The sequence below is a fragment of the Cololabis saira genome, chromosome 4 (assembly GCF_033807715.1).
Source record: "Cololabis saira isolate AMF1-May2022 chromosome 4, fColSai1.1, whole genome shotgun sequence".
NCBI classification, from domain to species: Eukaryota; Metazoa; Chordata; class Actinopteri; order Beloniformes; family Belonidae; genus Cololabis; species Cololabis saira.
Genome location: NC_084590.1, coordinates 35,760,104 through 35,780,177, shown reverse-complemented (window position 1 = coordinate 35,780,177; position 20,074 = coordinate 35,760,104). Strand labels below are relative to the sequence as shown.

General features: G+C 44.1%; 3 protein-coding genes across 4 annotated transcripts in view; 2 read left to right on the top strand and 1 right to left on the bottom strand.

Moving 5' to 3' along the window:
* The first annotated feature begins 469 nt into the window (after window positions 1-469).
* The window catches only part of LOC133441878 (multidrug and toxin extrusion protein 1-like), a 63,002-nt gene continuing 43,397 nt past the window's right edge, over window positions 470-20,074 (top strand). Inside the window, 4 exon segments of the mRNA XM_061719611.1 lie at window positions 470-647; window positions 957-1,058; window positions 1,237-1,305; window positions 7,087-7,235. Of these exon segments, the coding sequence (XP_061575595.1) occupies window positions 540-647; window positions 957-1,058; window positions 1,237-1,305; window positions 7,087-7,235 (428 nt within the window). The 5' untranslated portion in view covers window positions 470-539.
* Window positions 9,216-12,737, top strand: LOC133441880 (multidrug and toxin extrusion protein 1-like). The gene is made up of 8 exons (XM_061719614.1): window positions 9,216-9,303; window positions 10,907-10,974; window positions 11,071-11,179; window positions 11,278-11,353; window positions 11,454-11,523; window positions 11,672-11,804; window positions 11,884-11,978; window positions 12,133-12,737. The coding sequence occupies exons 2-8, from the start codon at window positions 10,909-10,911 to the stop codon at window positions 12,307-12,309; spliced, it is 726 nt and encodes a 241-aa protein (XP_061575598.1). The 5' UTR covers window positions 9,216-9,303; window positions 10,907-10,908; the 3' UTR covers window positions 12,310-12,737.
* The window catches only part of LOC133441879 (multidrug and toxin extrusion protein 1-like), a 28,550-nt gene continuing 21,110 nt past the window's right edge, over window positions 12,635-20,074 (bottom strand). Inside the window, exon 17 of one of the 2 annotated variants that reach the window (XM_061719612.1) lies at window positions 12,635-13,105. In XM_061719612.1, the coding sequence (XP_061575596.1) occupies window positions 12,894-13,105 (212 nt within the window). In that variant the 3' untranslated portion in view covers window positions 12,635-12,893. The remainder of the gene's footprint in view (window positions 13,106-20,074) is intronic. The other variant, XM_061719613.1, reaches the window with a different exon arrangement.

Sequence of the window (20,074 nt, the reverse complement as noted above, 5' to 3'; positions counted from 1 at the left end):
TGCCAGAGGCTGATTTTATTGTTTGTCATAAGAAATGTCTCGACAATGGTATTTATATGTAATGTTTTAATTTCTGTTGCTCCTACAGCTGCTTACCGTGTTCTGAAATGTTGAGTAATCCCCAAAGACCTTACAGACTCCAGAGAGTTACATTTTCATTGTCTCCAGCCATGTCCGTATTTGGTCGGCCGTTCTGTAGACGTTTTATTTTTGGATTGTTAGAAATCTGATTATTCTTGGAGAATTCCCTCCACTGGCCAGAACCAGGGGAGGCTCATTGTGTTTTACCCCGTTCAATCAAACAGATTCGAACATTCTCGCTTTCAAGTTCTCCATCTTGAGGTCTGTTTTGATTGCAGCGTGTTTTCTTGCCTTTGTTTTACAATCTGTGTTGTTGCAGCTGGCTCTGGTTTACTTCCAGGTCAGCTCTGACTGCAGCAAGGTCTCCGTCCTCTGCAGCATCCAGAGAACACAGATAAAACATCAGAAAAGAGGAGACGCATTAGTGAAGAGGTGTTTCAGTATCTCGCTCGGCAGACATGGAGGGGTCCAGTGACCAGCCTTTTTGCTGGAGGTGGGCGCGCAGCGGGGTCACCGCGGCCCACCGGGAGGAACTGTACCACATCCTGAGGATGACAGGCCCTCTGGTAAGGACTGGCACTGCTTGCATGCCCTGTTCTGTCTGTAAGAGGATGTGTGGAGGCTGATGCAGCTGAATGCATGAAAAGACTGATAAAACTCTTCCTTTGCTAAAAACAAAAAGAAAAGTTAAAAGCTTGTGAGAGTTTTTAAGATAGAGTTTGGGAAGTTTCAGTCGATTATAGTTTTCTGCAGTCTGCAGAAGTAAAGGCAATAACTCTTGCAGAGACAATGGCTATTGATTACAGGTTGTGTTTGAAATATTACCTGTCAGCTGATGGCTTTTGCACTTGCACTGTTGATGTTTGTCTTTCTAGCTGCTCTCCCGAATCCTCAGTTATCTGCTTCCGTTTGTAGTCACCATGTTCTGTGGACGTCTGGGAAATGAGGTGATGGCTGGCTATGGATTAGCGTCTGCTGTAAGTGGTCGGCTTTATTCTCCACAGACTCGTGGAGGCTCTTGCGAGAAAATGACAAATGATGATGTAATTTCCAGGAAGCTGCAGGAGAAAAAAAAAACAAACAATTCTAAATCCACCAGCATTAGTTGCTCACGATGACTGAAATCAATGATCTGACAGTGTTTGTCCATTTCAGACCATTAATGTTACCACGGCAGCGACAGGATACGGTCTGGGGCTGGCATGTGATACTTTAGTGTCTCAGGTTTGGAAATCCCTTTATTAGTGCCACGGCTTCGCCACGAGGCACGACTCCTTCAGAGCTGGATGCTAGCTCTGGAGGAGGAGTGACTCGTGCGCAGCACGAGGCACTCATACTATTGCTCAGGCTTACAATTTATTTATTCCATATTCTTCCGTAAAAACTTTGGCGCGTAACTAGTCCCACAGCTTTGAGAAATGCGAGAAATTGGAATGCCGCTCCGAACCCACTACTCCACGCCGAAGAGGAAAAAAGAAAGTGTTCTGATTAAAATAAGGAAAGTTGGACTATATAACAATTGCGTTCATAAGGATAAAGTTTTAAAAAAAATAAAAATTAAAGAAATAGTCTCTTCTCCCTGTGTGTGTCTGCCTGTCATGCACAGGTACGTGCGCTCATGTTGTTTACTTTTAAGCCGGAATTATGGTTCTGCGTCACACCAACGCAGAGCCTACGCCGTAGGGTCCGGCGTAGGTGCACGTCGCCGCGTACCCTACGCCGTAGGCTCTGCGTTGGTATAACGCGGAACCATAAAACAGCCTAGAGCAGCTCTGAGGGGAGACGGGAGGGAGGAGGGGGAGCGGGGGCTGCCGGGCCGCCGTCCCGAGTGTCTTGATGATTTGCTGAGCCTACCGTTAGTTTTTAAACTGTAAAAAGTGGGGGGGGGACAAATACATCATTTTGAAAAGTGGGGGGGGGGCATGTCTCCCCTGCCCCCAGTGGAAATTGCGTCGTGCGATCGTGGCACTAACGGGCAGCAACGACGTGCTGCCACTCACTCGCTTCATTTTATATACTTTTCCTACTTTTACTGTGACCACCAAATAATGTAGTTTCACTGTCCTCTCTCCACATCATCCACAACTTCTAGATCTCAGATCTCAGCGAAATTCAGTGGCACGGTGGCTCGACACGTTCATTCATTCTGACGCATTCATCCGGATTCATCCCTAACAGGCTGCAGGAAGCCACTGCGCATGCTCAGTAGTCTCATCCATATGGATTTATGGGCGTGTTGAGGGCGGGATATTGGGCGGAGTCAGCTGCGCAGCTTTCCAGGTGGACTGTGATTCATAAAGGGAACATTGCGTGGAAGTCTGCGTGCACGCGGTTTTATAGATCCGGATTTTTTTTTGCGCCCGCCATTTTCGGCTTTTGGGCGTACGTGCACTTTTAGTATGAATCCTACGCACTCCATTTTAAATGAGGCCCCTGTAGATTTTCAGAGCGATGGCACAAATAGTTTTTGCAAGAAGTGCAAAAACATTTTCAAATTTCCAAACTAATGGGGAGATCATTTTGCCATGTATTCCTATGGCGCCATTCAAAGCGGATGGGAAAATGTCGAGAAAAAAGACAAAATTCCCCTTTTTTCTGAGTCACATATCTTTCTCATACTTGCACGTAGAACTGTCATTCAAACTTCAAAACGGAGGAAAACTTCTCTTCTCTCTCAAAACCTGAAACTGTTTTTTCCTAAAATGTACACTTTTCAAGATATGAGCCCTCAAGCGAGGACTGGAAATCACTTTTTTGTCAAATCTAGAGGGTAGGTTCTAATTGTTTAGAGTGAGGAAACATTCAAAAAATGAACATAATTTTTATTTGTAACTCGAGCTCACGGCCAAACCGTAAAAGCTAGAAAGATAATTTTTGGTCAGAATGTAGACATAGATGTTGAGATTCAAATAATGTGACTTTGACAGGCGTGGTGTGCACAAAATTTGAACGGGGGGGCCAACAGACATGCCAATTCCTGCCACGGTCTCCATTGACTGCAATGTAAAAAAAAGTTTTCTTCAAAAAAATCTAATTTTTGTTTTCAAACTGCCGTTACTAACACATTTTAAGGAATATCTGAATAAACATAAGATTGACAGAATGTGCTGGGTTCTCTGTCTCTCATAATGTTTTCGTTTTTCTGCTAAGAGCTACGGTTTAATCACAAGGTGGAGTTATTTGAGGCTTGTCAAAACCGAAAATCTAGCTGAGTCATTCCCGCTCCATCTGTATATACAGTAGTAGGCTTCTGAAGGATTCATGGATTTCATGTGACGTCACACAGTACTCGCAGCGCCATCTTTAGGACCGACTTTCAGCATGCCGTCTATCTGTTGTGCCGTGGGATGCGACAATAATAAGTCTAAAAAAACGGGATTGACATTTTACCAGTGCTTTAAGTGGGCCATGGGATATTGTGATGTTTAAATGTTCTTTTATTTTCTTCCTTTCACTCGTGTTGAAAGCCGGTTGAAAGCGCTGTAGGAAACAGTCATGATGAGGAACGGCTGATCCAGTTAGTTGAAATGAGAAGTTATCTCTATGATTCCTCCTCATTTCACCACAAAAACCACAATAAAGTGGCAGAAATAAATAATATCCTATTATTATATAGGTCCCAGAACATCGGACGGGAGGGAGAGAAAAGGTCCTGTAAGTGGGGGGGGGGGGGAAACAATTAATAACTGCGTGTGGTGACGCAATCAAACAGCGAACAGCGTGGAATGAGCGGCGTGTTCGTGGTGTTAAATGCAGCCAGCATGTCAGCATATCAGATCATTACTGAGATGTGGGGAAAAAGCAGAGGACACGACATCCAGGCTGAGTTGGATTTGGGAGAGCCGCTTGGTGATGGAGACGTCACGGGACGCACCGCGCAGGAGATCGGGAGCGCAAGATGAACATTTGCATTAATAATATAATAAATCATATTTTATATTTTATGTTTTAATAAAGTTTTATGGTGACATGATGATATGCTTTTACTTTCTAGAGTAGTAACGTTACTGAAAAAGTGAACTGCCTTCTTACTTTTCATTACATAAACGTATCCTGTGCAGGCAATTCAATGCTATTCATCACCAGACTGTCACTTACCTTTCCTGTTACCACGAACATTTTTTTGGCCTCCACATGATGAAGTTTGGCATCTTTAACCCATCATGATGTGAAGTAGCGGTAAGCTTTGGTACTTTAAAAGCTTTGAGAGCTTTGCCGGTGTATGGAGAAGGATTGTGGACCAGGTAGATATGTCCGCAAACGACAAATCTGGCAGGTTTTTGGCAGACTGGAGTGGAGTCAGTAATTGATTAGATATTAGATACGGATCGAAACCTAAAGTGTCAATTTTCTGTAGATACCGTTGCTGTTCTTCGGGAGTTAAGTGAGTTATTAGGTGAGACGTCATATTGGCTGCGCGACGGAAAGGTCCTCGGTCGGTCCTCAAGATGGCGCTGACAACAAAAAATGTCACGTGACTGAAACCCATGAATAGAATCTTCTCTGTTCTGATGAGTCATCCCTGGGTCATGTGACCAAGAACTTGTCACATGACCCAGTCAGTACAGACTTCATATACTTTACCTGGAAAATTGAGAAATCTGAACCCTGACCTTTTTACCTTAGATGACCCCCAGTCCTGCTGGGAACAGGTTCATGGTATATATATATATATATATATATATATATATATATATATATACTGGTAATGAATGAAAGCATGAATGAATGCATGCTGAAGCTGGGAATGAATGAATAAATAAATGAATGAATGAATGAATGAATGAAGCTGGTAATGAATGAATGAATGAATGAATGAATGAATGAATGAAGCTGGTAATGAATGAATTAATGAATGCTGAAGCTGGGAATGAATGAAAGGATGAATGAATGGATGGATGAATGAATGAATGAATGAATGAATGAATGAATGAATGAATGAATGAATGCTGAAGCTGGGAATGAATGAATGGATGAATGAATGAATGAATGAAAGCTGAAGCTGGTAATGAATGGATGAATGAATGAATGAATGCTGGTAATGAATGAATGAATGAATGAATGAAGCTGGTAATGAATGAATGAATGAATGAATGAATGAATGAAAGCTGAAGCTGGTAATGAATGAATGAATGCTGAAGCTGGTTATGAATGAATGAATGAATGAATGAATGAATAAATAAATGAATGAATGAATGAATGAAGCTGGTAATGAATGAATGAATGAATGAATGAATGAATGAAGCTGGTAATGAATGAATGAATGAATGAATGAATGAATGAATGAATGAATGAAGCTGGTAATGAATGAATGAATGAATGAATGAATGAATGGATGAATGCTGAAGTTGGTAATGAATGAATGAATGAATGCTGGAGCTGGTAATGAATGAATGAATGAATGAATGAATGAATGAATGAATGAATGAATGAATGAATGCTGAAGCTGGTAATGTAATGTAATAGTCCAATAACTTTTGAATGGTTTGACATACAGAGTCATGGGTGGTGTCATAGGACTCAGTATCGAGTCCTTGACCCTCATTGGTGCAAATTAGCCCCGCCCTTTCTTCTGATTGGCCGATACGTTATAGTCCAATATCTTTTGAATGGTTTGACCTACAGAGTCATGGGTGGTGTCATATGACTCAGTATCGAGTCCTTGACCCTCATTGGTGCAAATTAGTCCCGCCCTTTCTTCTGATTGGCCGATACGTTATAGTCCAATATCTTTTGAATGGTTTGACATACAGAGTCATGGGTGGTGTCATAGGACTCAGTATCGAGTCCTTGACCCTCATTCTTGCAAATTAGTCCCGCCCTTTCTTCTGATTGGCCGATACGTTATAGTACAATATCTTTTGAATGGTTTGACATACAGAGTCATGGGTGGTGTCATAGGACTTAGTATCGAGTCCTTGACCTTCATTGGTGCAAATTAGCCCCGCCCTTTCTTCTGATTGGCCGATACGTTATAGTCCAATATCTTTTGAATGGTTTGACCTACAGAGTCTTGGGTGGTGTCATATGACTCAGTATCGAGTCCTTGACCTTCATGGGTGCAAATTAGCCCCGTCCCTTCTTCTGATTGGCCAATATGTTATAGTCCAATATATTTTGAACGGTTTGACATATAGAGTCATGGGTGGTGTCATAAGACTTAGTATCGAGTCCTTGACCTTCATTGGTGCAAATTAGCCCCGCCCCTTCTTCTGATTGGCCAATATGTTATAGTCCAATATATTTTCAACGGTTTGACATACAGAGTCATGGGTGGTGTCATAAGACTTAGTATCGAGTCCTTGACCTTCATTGGTGCAAATTAGCCCCGCAATCATCCGGCAGTAGTCCCGTGGCACTTCAAAATTTCCCGGGAATTTTGTCTAGTATGTCAAATTTTACTCAGGTCACAGAATATCAGGACTTTTCAATGGGAATTTATGGAAATATATGGGAATTAATAGGACTTAAATAGAATCCTTTATATCCTATAAAAGAGAACTAAAACGTTCATTTTTATTTATTGAATGCAAATCAAGCCAAACTTCTAGCTGTGCAGCTAAGCAGATGATGTCTATGATCATGTATGTAATATCAGTTTTGTTGAAGCCAAACTATTTGAGCCAAGAAGCTACATCCAGTTAAGCCATACTGATTTGCTTTTTGGTATTAAAGTTGAACTAAAAAACACTAAATGTGTCATTTTAGAATTCTTCTTTTGACTGCTGCAAACAAGTTTTCTGTTTACATACAAAAATGTAGGTGATCGTGTGAAACAGCACAGTTTGATGGGTCCTTATCTGTTTATCTTTGCTAATTCAGTTCATTGATTTTCAGGAGCTCTTTTCACACAGATAATCTGATTTGGAAAATGTCTTAAATAACCCAGCGTAACTACCCATGGAAAGTTGATAGATGTTTCTGGAAGCTTACATTCTACACTTTTATATCTGATTCATCATGTTTGTGTCCAGCCTTGTGTCTAAAACGCTTCCAATTTGACAGACCTTTGGTGGTAAGAACCTTCACCAGGTGGGAGTGATCCTTCAGCAGAGCATCATCATCCTGCTGCTGTTCTGCCTACCCTGCTGGGGACTCCTCATTAATGCCCAGATCATCCTGCTGTGTCTGGGCCAGGACCCCGAGGTGGCCAGGTACCCCAAATATGCTGCAATACCATTATTTTTTTACCACTTGTGGGCAGGTAAAAAAGAAGAAGAAGAAGAAAAAGAAGAAACGTTTTGTATTAACCAAGAATATTCCTGTGTTATCATTCCTACATGAACTCTGGCGTCCACAAATTCACAGAACAGTTTAATAAAATAAATGCATGCATATAAATAGATATTTGATGTGCATTTTTGAATTTGGATGTCAAATGTTTTTCAAAGTGCATGGTTGTTTGTACCAGGGTACAAAAATCAAATAGATAAATAAAAAAGGCTGACAGATATCGACAAAATTGGATGAAACCGGTTCTTAGTATATTACTAACTATATTACTACTACCTACTACCTACCTTACTTTGGCTATAAGTTCCCTGGAACAGAGAACCTTACAAAAGCTGAAGACTCAGGATGCGAAGCTCAGTGTTTCCCAATCAACATTCTTGAGAGCCACCACCCTGCATGTTAGAGCAGGGAAACATCCGAAACATCCAGGTCCCTGAGCAGCCCTCCAGGACCTGGTTTAGGCTCATTCTCACCTGACCAAAATAAAACATCTTCGGTAGAATGAATAAGATCTCCAGATAGAAAATGTCTGAGATTATTAATACCTTATTATACAATACCTTGTTAACATATTTCAGTATGACATCTCATAAAGCTTATAACAAAAGAAAATTGATTATCTTCATTTTTGCCTTCAGTCAAGGAAGTTTCATAAAGATATATTTGACTTGTAAAGGGTGCTTGTTAGAAGAAAAAAGAGTACATTTCATGTCCCTTCAGAGACTACTTTCTCAAAAAGAGATTTTACTCATATTACTCACTGAACTGGAAATCTTCACTTCAAGAAATTTTAAAACCATTCACACAGAAGTAGTATTTATATGAGGAGAGTCTATTCATGCATCATTCATACACTGATTCATCGAATATTTTATCCCCAGAAAAGTCTGAAATTGATTTCTGTTCTGGCTATTGACTTTTTTTTTGCTTGCTATGATGATAAAAGAAACAACTCCCCCTGAAAAACCCATCTGATTTTATGTTTCAACAAAATTTGAGAACAATTTTGAGGCTGGCATTTTTTCACAGGTTTTTGTTCTGGAAATTAACATAAAGTTGAATATTTTCAGCTAGAAAAAACCTCATTTATGTTTTTAAACGTAGAGATTTCAGGAAACATGTAATGCCAAAATAAGAGCTTAAATAAATGTCATCATCATCATCATTAAATAAATGTATTCAGCTATAAAATTGTTATGCTGGTACCAAAAGATTAAATTCATACAGTTTTGCCTTGTTATTGATATCCAAAAATGCTGTTTCTAATTTTATATTTCTGCACAAATGACAAACTTCTCTTTTTCTTTCTCCAGAATAGCACAACTGCCTTTCTTCCTGCGGTGCCAGTGAGTCATTACTTTCACCCCTCATTTATCCGATTATTAACATACTGTTTATGAACAGTATTCAGTGTTTGTTTAACAGACTTTCAAATACATTATTATTGTGGCAGGGTGGAGAGGTTGATGGGACACGCGCACCTGTGTCCCATCCGCCTGAGTGGCTGCAGCTCTCCACCCTGCCTGCCTTTATAAGGCAGAGCTGGACAGCAGCGAGGGGTTCGGAGGAGTTGCTGCTGGCGTGAGGTGCTTGTGCACTGTGTCCTGGGTGTGTAACTGCAATAAAAAGGGTTCTGCACGAAACTCTGTGTCTCTCCATCCTGTCGGTCGGGCCCCCGTAGCACTCGCTCTGCTACAATTATAAACCTTATAAACCTCCATCATCTTCAGGTGTCCTACCTGCAGAATCAGGTGCATGGATGTTGATTCTTTATAACCTGATGTTAGAATGTATAAATATTGTAAATAAATAAACAAATACATAATCTATGTTAATTTTGAATACTGTACGACATTTTGATGAGTCATGGTAATCCCATGTCCTTTTGTCTTTGTTCTCAGGGTATACACTGTACACTGCTGCTTTGGCAAACATAGCGAACGTGGTGACAAACTACACCTTCCTTTATTGGCTGGATCTCGGTGTTGGGTAATCATGATCTTACAGCTCAGTATCAATGTTTAAATCTGAATAATATTTCTGCACACACCAACATTACCCTGAATATTTATTTTCCAGTGGATCTGCAGCAGCCAACACTCAGATTTATATAAGTGCTTTTCTGTTTGCTTACATTTGGTGGAAGAAGCTCCATGTGAAAACATGGGGAGGTGAGGGACATTAACACTTGGGGCCCGATTTACTTAGATCCTAAATAAAGAGTACTAAATTGCGTGTGCACGGAAAAAGTTTGCACGTGCTGTTGTTGTGTGTTTTGCCGGTGATCAACTAAGGATGCTCGTGCAATTGATAACAGGTGCAAAAAGCAGTATTTAAATGAGGTGTTGCGTGTCTTGCGGTTTGCGCCATGGATAGTCTGGATGGAAAGCAGGATCGCAAGCGCAAAATGAAATTTGACACTGTGGAGTTAGAAATATTAGTGGAAGAGGCAAATAAACACATTCATGAACTCCAGCAAAGAAATTTAAACATTACCAAAAGTGTTGTGCCGTATTCAGCACCCCTGCCGTGAAAAACACCCCCTCGTCAACATATATTACCCAGAGATCTCTTATTCACGAGTAAATGTCAAAAAGGACTAAATGCTCATGTTTAATTGACTACAAATGACAACGTACACACAATGACAAAAATTATATTCTCATTCAGTGTCACGTTCTGTTTAGCGTCCAGTTTTGTGTTAATGATTCATGTTTAAATGCGCTCATGGATTCCACAATAGTCATACTTTCCCACAATCACAGTCACAGATAACAAAAATCGGGTAAATGGTTATTGATGTCATTAATTAATAGCCTGCTTGCTGTGTTGTCTTCCATAATATTTGTCAATATATATAATATAAACTCCTAAGTATGTGTTTGTCTGAGTGTGTATGAGGGGGTGCTTTGCACGGCAGGGGTGCTGAATACGGCACAACACCACAATAACAGCAGCCATCGGTGCGTAATGCTGGGCAGATAAGCACCTTCCTTTCGAACGTATTATACAGACGCAATCACAATCCCCGCAATTACTTTCGGGCTTGGTAAATGTCATTGCGTGTGGTAAATGAACCTATTTGCATTTTCCCCTCCCAGTATTTTGCGCTTTCTGGCGGGTACGCCCCATATTGATTATTCATCAGGGCAAAAGTACTAAATGAACAGCGTGTGCTATTTTGCTCATTTGAGAGGCGCAGTCCTCTTTGCACGCTGTTAGTAGATCAGCTTGCACATTGGTTTGCGGGTGATGTCAAGTTTGCACACGTTTTTACGCACGCAAACCTTTAGTAAATCAGGCCCTTGGAGCGGTGGCGTACAGACCACAGGCACCTGTTTGTTCTTTTCCCGGGGTTTTTTCCTCTATAGCATAAATTAGCTTCTCCCTCCCCCTGCAGGCTGGTCTGCAGAATCACTGCAGGAGTGGGGCTCCTACATGAAGCTGGCCATCCCCAGCACTTTAATGAAATGCTTTGAGTGGTGGGTTTATGAGTTCGGGGGATTCTTTGCGGTTAACGAAATAATCCGTTCAATAAGAACACCGTTTTTCGTGACATGACTGATCATTTCCCTTTACTTACACTTATCAGGAATGCTGAGTGAAGATGAGCTTGCAGCCCAGCATGCTGTGATAATGGTGGCTTTCATCACCTACATGGTAGTGTACTGACTGCATGTGGAGCACAGCTGTCTGACTTTTAAACTTGTATCAAATCTGCATGTGAGTAAATGCTTTATGCTTTCCCACACATAGTTCCCACTCGGTATCCAAGCTGCAGCATGTGCACGAGTCGGGAACGCTCTCGGTGCAGGAGACAGTGCCAGGGCGGTCCTAACCAGCAAGGTGTCCCTCACTCTTGCAGGTCAGCTCAGGTCAGACTTGTATCAGTTGTGATTATCTGTAGCATCTCTAGTGTTTGACAGATTTGCCAGCTCTTTTTTTTTTCCTTTTTCTTTTCAGGTAGCTTTGCAGTTATTGAAGGAGTTGTGCTTGGCTCTACTAAATCAGTGATCGGCTTCATCTTCACCTCTGACGAGTGCGTCTGAACTGCTGCAGTCACCTTTCAGTAACACTCCTTTTAAATACTGCTGGTATGATCTGAATGGAAATCTTTCATTGCAAAACCTCATTTTCAGGAAGATCATAGGTCTGGTCTCGCACTTGATGAATGCGTACTGCTTCCTGCAGTTCTTTGATGGTCTTGTGGTGAGCCGACAGTCTTCATTTTATTTCAGTGAATTTCAGATTAATTTAAATATACTCCATAAAATGTTGAAAATGCAGAAATGGCCACATAGCTGCATGTTTACGAGACACTGCATACTAATAAGAGATTTGCTTCTTCATGTCCCAGTGTGTGTGCACAGGCATCTTCTTGGACACAGGCAAACAGAAGATACCAACTGTGGCTAATTTCATTGGATACTACTGCATTGGGCTTTCTTTGAGCGTTACTTTAATGTTTGTTGCCAAACTTAGAGTTTTAGGTACCTGAAACACGTTCCTATTCTGTGATTTTCTTTTTCAAGCGAGGACTTCTTTGCACTCAGACATTTTTCTCCTCAGGTTTTTGGCTGGGACTGCTCGTTTGCGTAGTCTTCCAATCCACTTTCTACATTACTGTCATCTTTAAGCTGAATTTGGATAAGATGACAGAGGAGGTAGGCTCTTGGCTAATCTAACAACTGAAACCACACAGGGCCTCAATTTAGACTTGGAATGAGAATTTATTGCAACAATCTCATTGCTCATTTCATGCAACAATCAATCACAAGTATTAGAAGTAGCTGAGCTTTTCTGTCTGCTTGTTTGCAGGCTGTGAAACGAGCTCAGAAAACCACAAACTTGTTATTATTTGGCACGGCTGGCTCATCAGACACAGAGGGACCTGCCGTTCAAACAGTGTGCAGTGAGAGAGCAAGTATTTTCCTTTTCTATCTATTTAATGTCATGTTTTCATGCAAGCTTATGATCTATAAGACAACAAATTAACCAAAGCTGAATTTGACAACTTCACCCAGTCGGCGGATGGCTACATGTCCGTCAGCACGGAGTGCTATGATGGGAACACTGAGACAAACTGGTACATGTGGCCCGGCAGCAGGAAGCTGGCCGTCTCTCCCCCAGCCAGCTCATCGTCAGACGTGGCCTTGCGATGTTTGCAGCTCTTACTCTTCTTGCAGTGGGAGCAAGCGTGCACTTCTTTGTGCCCTTGCCAGAGACCCACTCCGCACAGAGAAACCACACTATAGACCTGATCAACTCAACACACCCTCCGGATCAAAGTTTCTCATAAAGCGTCAGAGTGAACCAAAGATGAAAGATTTATTTTAATATGTCAAGCAAAACAGCTGTTAAACCTTCCTCAATGTAACTCAACTCTTCGACTGTGGCCGGCTGCTTTCAGAGAATATCTTGTTTGTTCATCACACGGCTTCTTCCTTTCTGGATTCTCTTTGCCTCTTGCTCATCTGCACTTGTGCTTCTACCTCGTCATGCAGCACAAGAACCTGCGTTATGCTGAGCACCGGTGGCTAAGGGCTCTCCCTGCTAAGTACAGTAGACTTCGCTCCCAGTCATGTAACCAAGTTAGTGATTAACAGGTTCGAAATGATTCCAGCAGCCAAGATGACCAGCATGACGGCCAGAGCCAGGCCTCTGCGCAGCACCAAAGTCCTGTAGGGAAGCTCGTCTCCTGCCGTTTTGGACGCAGGCACCTCTTCAACCTCCACCTGACTAAAGGCCTCTGTTTGATCCAGCGAGTTTCCCGCATCTTCTGGTTGAAGACCTGGAAATAAAAATGCACATAAGACATCTCTTTGCGACTTAATGATGAAGGTTTTATGGAATATCTTTGTAAAACTATGTTTTAACATCTATTATGTAGATTTTCATGAGCTCTGTACATTAATACAAATAATAAAAAAAAATTAGATCTCCAAATTTTGAGACTGAGGTGATAAAAAGCTCAGCTACTAGCTACTTTTATACTGAGTTGTCTAACTTTCCCATAACTGAGCCACGACATTGTAATTAAACTGTTAAAAGCATTCAACTTTTCCAAGTACGTAATTTTACTCACAATAAGAGACAGTTGAACACCTACGATGGTAAAACATTTGTCAGGAAGAGTAATCATTTTCAATAACTAAACTGTACTGATTTACAGATGTCCTACTGGGGACGACTTTAAATATGACGCAGTTGTAGCTGAAAAGAGACTAAGGGCCTGATTTACTAAAGGTTTGCATGTGTAAAAACCTGTGCAAACTTGACAGCACCCGCAAACCAAGGTGCAAGCTGATCTACTAACAGCGTGCAAACAATAGCGTGCGCAAAATAACACACACTATCCATTTAGTACTTTTGCACTGATGAATAATCAATATGGGGCGTACCCGGCAGAACGCGCTAAATACTGGGAGGGGAAAATGCAAATATCTCCATTTACCACGCGCAATGAGATTTACCAAGCCTGAAAGTTTTTGCGCGTATTGTGATTGCGTCTGTATTTAATACGTTCGAAAGGAAGGTGCTAATCTGCACAGCATTACTATTGTGGTGAGGATTCTCCACATGCAAAAGGAGAAATATTTTATTTGAATGTTAAATCGAGTATTATTCAGCAAAAGGTTGCCACAGGAGGCATCTTCATTTTTTTTATTTGTGATAATAAATAAATCACGTGTTTTCATGGAGAAAAAAGTGTTTCTTATTGTGCGCCAATGACGTGATCTACTAGTTTGCATTATTCGTTTTGGAATACTCAATTTAGATATATACTGCATGGGATTTGGACTAATGGCTATTTCAGAGCCATTAGCCATATAAAGAATAATGGCTATAATTGCCACGGCATGCCACGGTCAGCTGGAGACAATTGTCTCGAGCTGACCGGAGCATCAAGACTGGAGAGATGATTAAAAATGATGTCCGAGCTGTCATGTTAGTCTATGTCCAAAATAACACTGAAAAGCTTGTCTGATTACGCTTTTAGTTGTCATCCATCCATTCAATACACGTAACTGACATTGATGTATTCACAGTGATTCATTATCAGCTGTAAATACTTGTGTACAGCCATTATTCTGAGTCCAAATCCCATGCAGTATATATCTAAATTGAGTATTCCAAAACGAATAATGCAAACTACAGATCACGTCATTGGCACCCCAGGGTACAGCTTTGCCACCGAGGTGGCAAAGCGCTCTCTGCTCTGTGCGCTCTGAATTTGGGCACACCATAGGTCTGGGTAATGTACTCGCAAATATCCAGTGTAACAGTCTTTGTGAGGAAATATCTATTCTTCTCTTTGCCACCTCCAAAACAGACAAACAGTTGTTGCGTCTCTCTCATGGAAGGTGCGCTCCTAAACCCGAATCACGCAAACCCGAAGCGCATGATGAGATGAGGTCTCTCCTCCTCCTCCATTTGCACAAATTGATTAAACCAAAACAAACTAAGCAAACGTAATAGTTATTACATTTGTGGGAAATCCCGTGTTACCTTTGTAGTAGGCAGCGACTATTACGTTTGTGGGAAATGTATTACATTTGCAGGATTATTACATTAAAAACTGCATATTTTTATTACGTTTGCGGGCATTATTACATTGGCGGGCGTTACAAGCCTGCTTACTGTGTTGTCTTCCATAATATTTGTAAATATATATAATATAAACTCCTAAGTATGTGTTTGTGTGAGTGTGTATATATAAATATATTGAAGTGTCAGTGTGTTGTTTTTTTTCTTGGTCTACTTATCATTGAATATACGAGGGGGTGCTTTTCACGGCAGGGGGGCTGAATACAACAATTTGCCTCTTCCACTAATATCTCTAACTCCAACTCGTCAAATTTCATTTTGCGCTTGTGACTTGTGACTGTGCTTTCCATCCAGACTCTCCATGGCGCAAAGTTTGTGCTCGCAAACCGTAAGACACGCAACACCTCATTTAAATACTGAGGTTTGCACCTGTTATCAATTGCGCACGCAATCTTAGTTGATCACCCGCAAACCACGCAACAACAGCACGCGCAAACTTTTTCAGTGCACACGCAATTTAGTACTCTTTATTTAGGATCTTAGTAAATCGGGCTCTAAGTGTTCTCTGGTGTCTGAGAGCTGCATTTGAGGGGAAAAAAATGCCTCCATGACCCTAAACAGCACTGAAACAGGTATCGATAAATGTATTGATGGATGGATGGATACATTGATGTATGTATGTATGTATGGATGTATGGATGGATGGATGGATGGATGGGTCTAAACTAATATAATAATAATAACAAAACAATTGCTCTTGTTTCTGAACCACGACTGTCCTGTGCTCAAACGAGCCAGTAATAATGCCACACAGGTCCTTTTTTAAAATTCATGTACTAGAAGCCTATTAAAAAGTTATTTTTATTCATAAAACGCAACAGTGCTCTTGAATGAGTCAGTGTGTTCTTATGATCTTACAAAACGTTAGGTTACTTACGTAACCCCGGTTCTCTGATAACGTAGTGAGGTATCTCAGCCTATAGGAGAGCGCTCTCATGCGGTCGAACTACGGAAGCTCTAATGACACTCCGTCTGTCGGAGACAGACCAATGACAGCAGTGACAGGCGAGCCCGCCCCTCTCCCTTATATTCCACTTCCACATGAAGTGGCCATGCCCCGAGTGGAGTGGGCTCTTACGCCCATCTGAGCCTGTAAGCCCCTGCACTCATACGCCAATCTGATAGCACCCAATATCCAGTGAGACAACCGTTGCTGCGAAATGGGTTTCCCCTTGTGGTATAACGCCCAGGACACAAACAGCTGGTCAGCTTTCATGAAACCCCTCGTCCTCTCCACGTACGTGCATAAAGCGTGCACCGGGCACAGGGAGTTGACCGGGCACAGTGATAAGACGGACGTATCACTTTTGGCAGGAATGAAGGCTTAGGAATAAGGGATGCCTTATTAAAACCTGGCGAAAACTGCAGGCAGGAAGGGTCAACAGATAGAGCCTGCATCTCACCCACCCGTTTGGCTGAAGACAAAGCCAAGAGCAAAGCAGTCTTAAGTGACAATAATTTCATGTCAATTAATTCCAGTGGCTCGGACGGGCACTGGCACAGGGCACCGAGCACCAGAGAGAGATCCCAGGATGGGACAAGGGTCCTGGGGACCAGGAGCCTTCGGCGTGCGCCCTTCATAAAGTGGCACACCAGCGGGTGCTGACTGATAGTATGTCTCCCAAAGCCGACGTGGCAGGCAGAAATGGCGGCCAGATACACCTTGATGGTGGAGAAAGCCCTCCCCTTATCCATCAGCTCCTGCAGGAAGCACAATACCTCCGCCAAGGAGCACTGATAAGGGACAACATTATTCAGTTCACACCAGCCCTCAAACACACCCCATTTACCATTGCATAATGAGCGTGTAGATGGAGCCCTGGCACCCTGAATGGTTTCCACCACCCTGGGTGGTAAACCAACAGCGGTTAAATTCAGCCTCTCACGGGCCAGGCCCACAGAGCTGTGCGCTCCGGATGGGGATGAAATATCTCCCCGTTCACCTGGGACAGCAGGTCCCTGCGTAACGGAAGTGGCCATGGCTGGGCCGAGAGCATTTGGATCATCTCCGCCAGCCAGTGCTTCCCTGGCCAGCGCATAGCGACCATAATTACTGAGAGGTGATGCTCCCTCGCTCTCGCCAGAGTGGGAGATATATATAGAGAGAAGAACAGAGGACACTGACCCTTTGTTCGCGATGCGAAGAGATCTACGGGGGCCTGGCCGTATCTCTCCCAAATTTGTCTCACCACCTGGCGATTGAGGACCCACTCGCCGTACACGGGATTTCCTCTCGAGAGGAGATCCGCCCCTGTGTTCAACCTGCCCGGGACGTGTGAGTGCGCAGAGACAGCAAATGCTCGCTGTTCCAAGTTAACAGGGTGTGAGCCAGCTTGTGCAGCCGCAGGGAGCGGGTCCCTCCCTGGTGGTTTATATAAGCCACCGTCGTGGAATTGTCGCTCCTTACCAGAACATGACAGCCCTGGAGGAAGGGCAGAAAATGTTTCAGAGCCAGAAACACCGCCAGCAGCTCCAAATAATTTATGTGGGCACCGCGCAGCTGTAACGGCCACATTCCGTTCACCGATCTGCCCTCGTGAACAGATCCCCAGCCGGTCGGGCTGGCATCGGATGTAATCACTTTCCTCTGTAACACATACCCGAGTGGGGCTCCCTGGCTGAAGAGACCCGGGTCCCGCCATTGGCTCAGAGCCGCGGGGCAAGCTGCCGTCACCGTAACCGGGCGGGAGCGGTGACTTCGGGGGCATAAACGTAGCAAGGCTGGAAATCTCTTATTTTCAGCAGGCCTAACGGGACCACTGCTAACAGCGAAGCCATCGAGCCCAGAAGACTGAGACACCCCCTGAACTGCACCGTGCGTCCCTCACTGAAGCGAGACAGACACTGATGAAACTTCTCACTCCGCCTGTCTGTCAGAGTGGCTCTGAAAGAGAGAGTCTATCGAAATGCCCAGATTTTCTATGTGCTGGGTTGGCGTCAGACAGCTCTTTGCATAGTTTATTCTGAAACCCAACCCTGTGAGATGAGTTATCAGAGTAGCTGAATCTCGGGCCGACAGGGCTTCCATGTCCGAACAGAGGAGGTAATCGTCTATATACGAGTGAATCCTCAGCCCCGAATCCCTCAGAGGATTCAAAGCGGCCTGCACGCACTTGGTGAACACCCTCGGAGCTAGTGACAGCCAAATGGAAGTGTCATGTACTCGTAGGCCGTGCCCTGATAGGCGAACCTGAGAAGTTTCCTGCGCACTGGGAGCATATGGACGTGGAAGTATGCATCCTTCAAGTCGATTGAAGTAAACCAATCGCCTGAACGTATGACTCAAGACAACACTGTGAGAGTGAGCATTCTGAACGTGTATCTTCTCAAATAAGAGTTCAGAACCCGCAGATCCAGGATGAGCCCCCTCCTTCCAGGCCAGAACTGGGCTGGAGGGGGGGTGAAACAGGTAGCACCGGGGGAACGTGTGCTCGAACTGATAAGTGGCTGTGGGTCGGGGGAACAGAAAAGGCCGCCACGCAGTACTTTTGAGGACAGATTAAAGCATCTGGCGCTCTCCTCCATTTTGCGGGTGGAGGGAGGGTCAGTGCATCTGTCACGAGGGGGAAAGGACAGGAACCTCCAGGTGCTGGTGCCAAGTCCCCCCAGAATGGTGAGGTGAATCAGGTGGCACGCCTCTTCCTCCCGTCCGAAGGGTTAGAAGGGCGGTTTTTAGCCGCGGCAAAGGACTGCTTGCCCCACGGTTTGTGGCGGAGGCCCATGGAGCTGCCACACCCCTGCACAGCACCCCGGGACCTACGGAGGATGAGATCGGTGGTGATGCAGATCTCCTCCCACACATCCTGGTTGGGGGAGCCCGAGTCGAGCTGTTGCCCCATGTCCACCAGTAGCTCTGCATGGTAAGCAGAGAGGAGCGTGACGACATTAAGCGCCCTCACAGCCTGGGCTGAGGATTTATAAACCTTCTGGTATATGGAGCCTGTGAGCCTATCCATTTTCCCAGGGAGGGAGGGGCAAGGTTGCACGGCGGTCAGGGTGGAAGTGGGAGGCGACAGACGGTTCCACCGGCGGCGGCCCGGAGAGCCCCATCTCCTCCATGCCCTGGACATCCAGCCCTGAAAAACCGGGGCACTCTGTCTCTCAGAGGCTTATCCCAGTAGCGCTTCATCTCCCTGACGCACGCTGGGACCGCAGGCAAGAGCTGTTTGGCAGCGCCTTTGAGGTGGGAAGGACTTTCCCGTCGTGGAAATCCCTTTCGGGTCCTTGGCCGGCCTGGGGAGCCGGCCACTCGAGGCCAAGTCTAGCCGCAGCCCACTTGCAGACGTCATTAAAATTGACGTTGGATGAGAGAGCCGCTCTGAGCGCTGGTAGGCCTGGACTGCTGAGGGAGGATGGCGTCATCATCATCCTCGTCATGATCGTCGGCGAGGAGGTCAGACGCAGCGTCGTCTTCCTCCTCTCCTCCGCCGCACATCAGCACGTCCTGCTCGAGCCGGTCAGGAGTCAGGAGTTTTCCCGGCACTCGTTCCCGAAGGCTGTCGCCATGAGACCGGGAAAAAAGCCGCCTTGACGTGGCTCCCTGTGGTAAAAGTGTCGGGAGGGAGTTAGCAGGTGTAAACTGCTAGACTGACGGGAATGAGCTGGCCTCGACGCGTTAGCTATCCCCTCGACAGACAGGCTAGTAGGGGGTAAGGGCTACTAGCTGGTCCTAAACACGAGTTAGCAGGCGTAAGCTGCGGGCACCGGGGAACAAGCTTCACCCGGGCTAAAAATAGCAGACTGACAGGGCGACCTACCAGTCTGAAATTGCGTTAAGACACACAATATTCCTCAGTGAATGCCGACGGCAGAGCCGAAGTCCTGCGCTCGGCGACGACGTCCTTCACGGCTCGTCTGTGAGCTAAAGCAGGGAACAGATCTGGTCGGGCTGACTGAGGAGAGCTTGTAGTTACACTCGCGGGGAAGAAAGCGAGAATGTCGGTACAACAATTTGTACTTTTATTGATACTTTCATTTTTCTGTACTTTTACTTTTACTTCGTTACATTTTCAAGGAAAAAAATCGTACTTTTAATCCGCTATGTTTAAAATTTGACACGTCGTTACTCGCTACAAATTAAAGTCTTACATTAAATGAAAATGTAGGCTATTGCCGTGAGAACAGCACAGCGGGGGCTGATTTATGGTTCCGC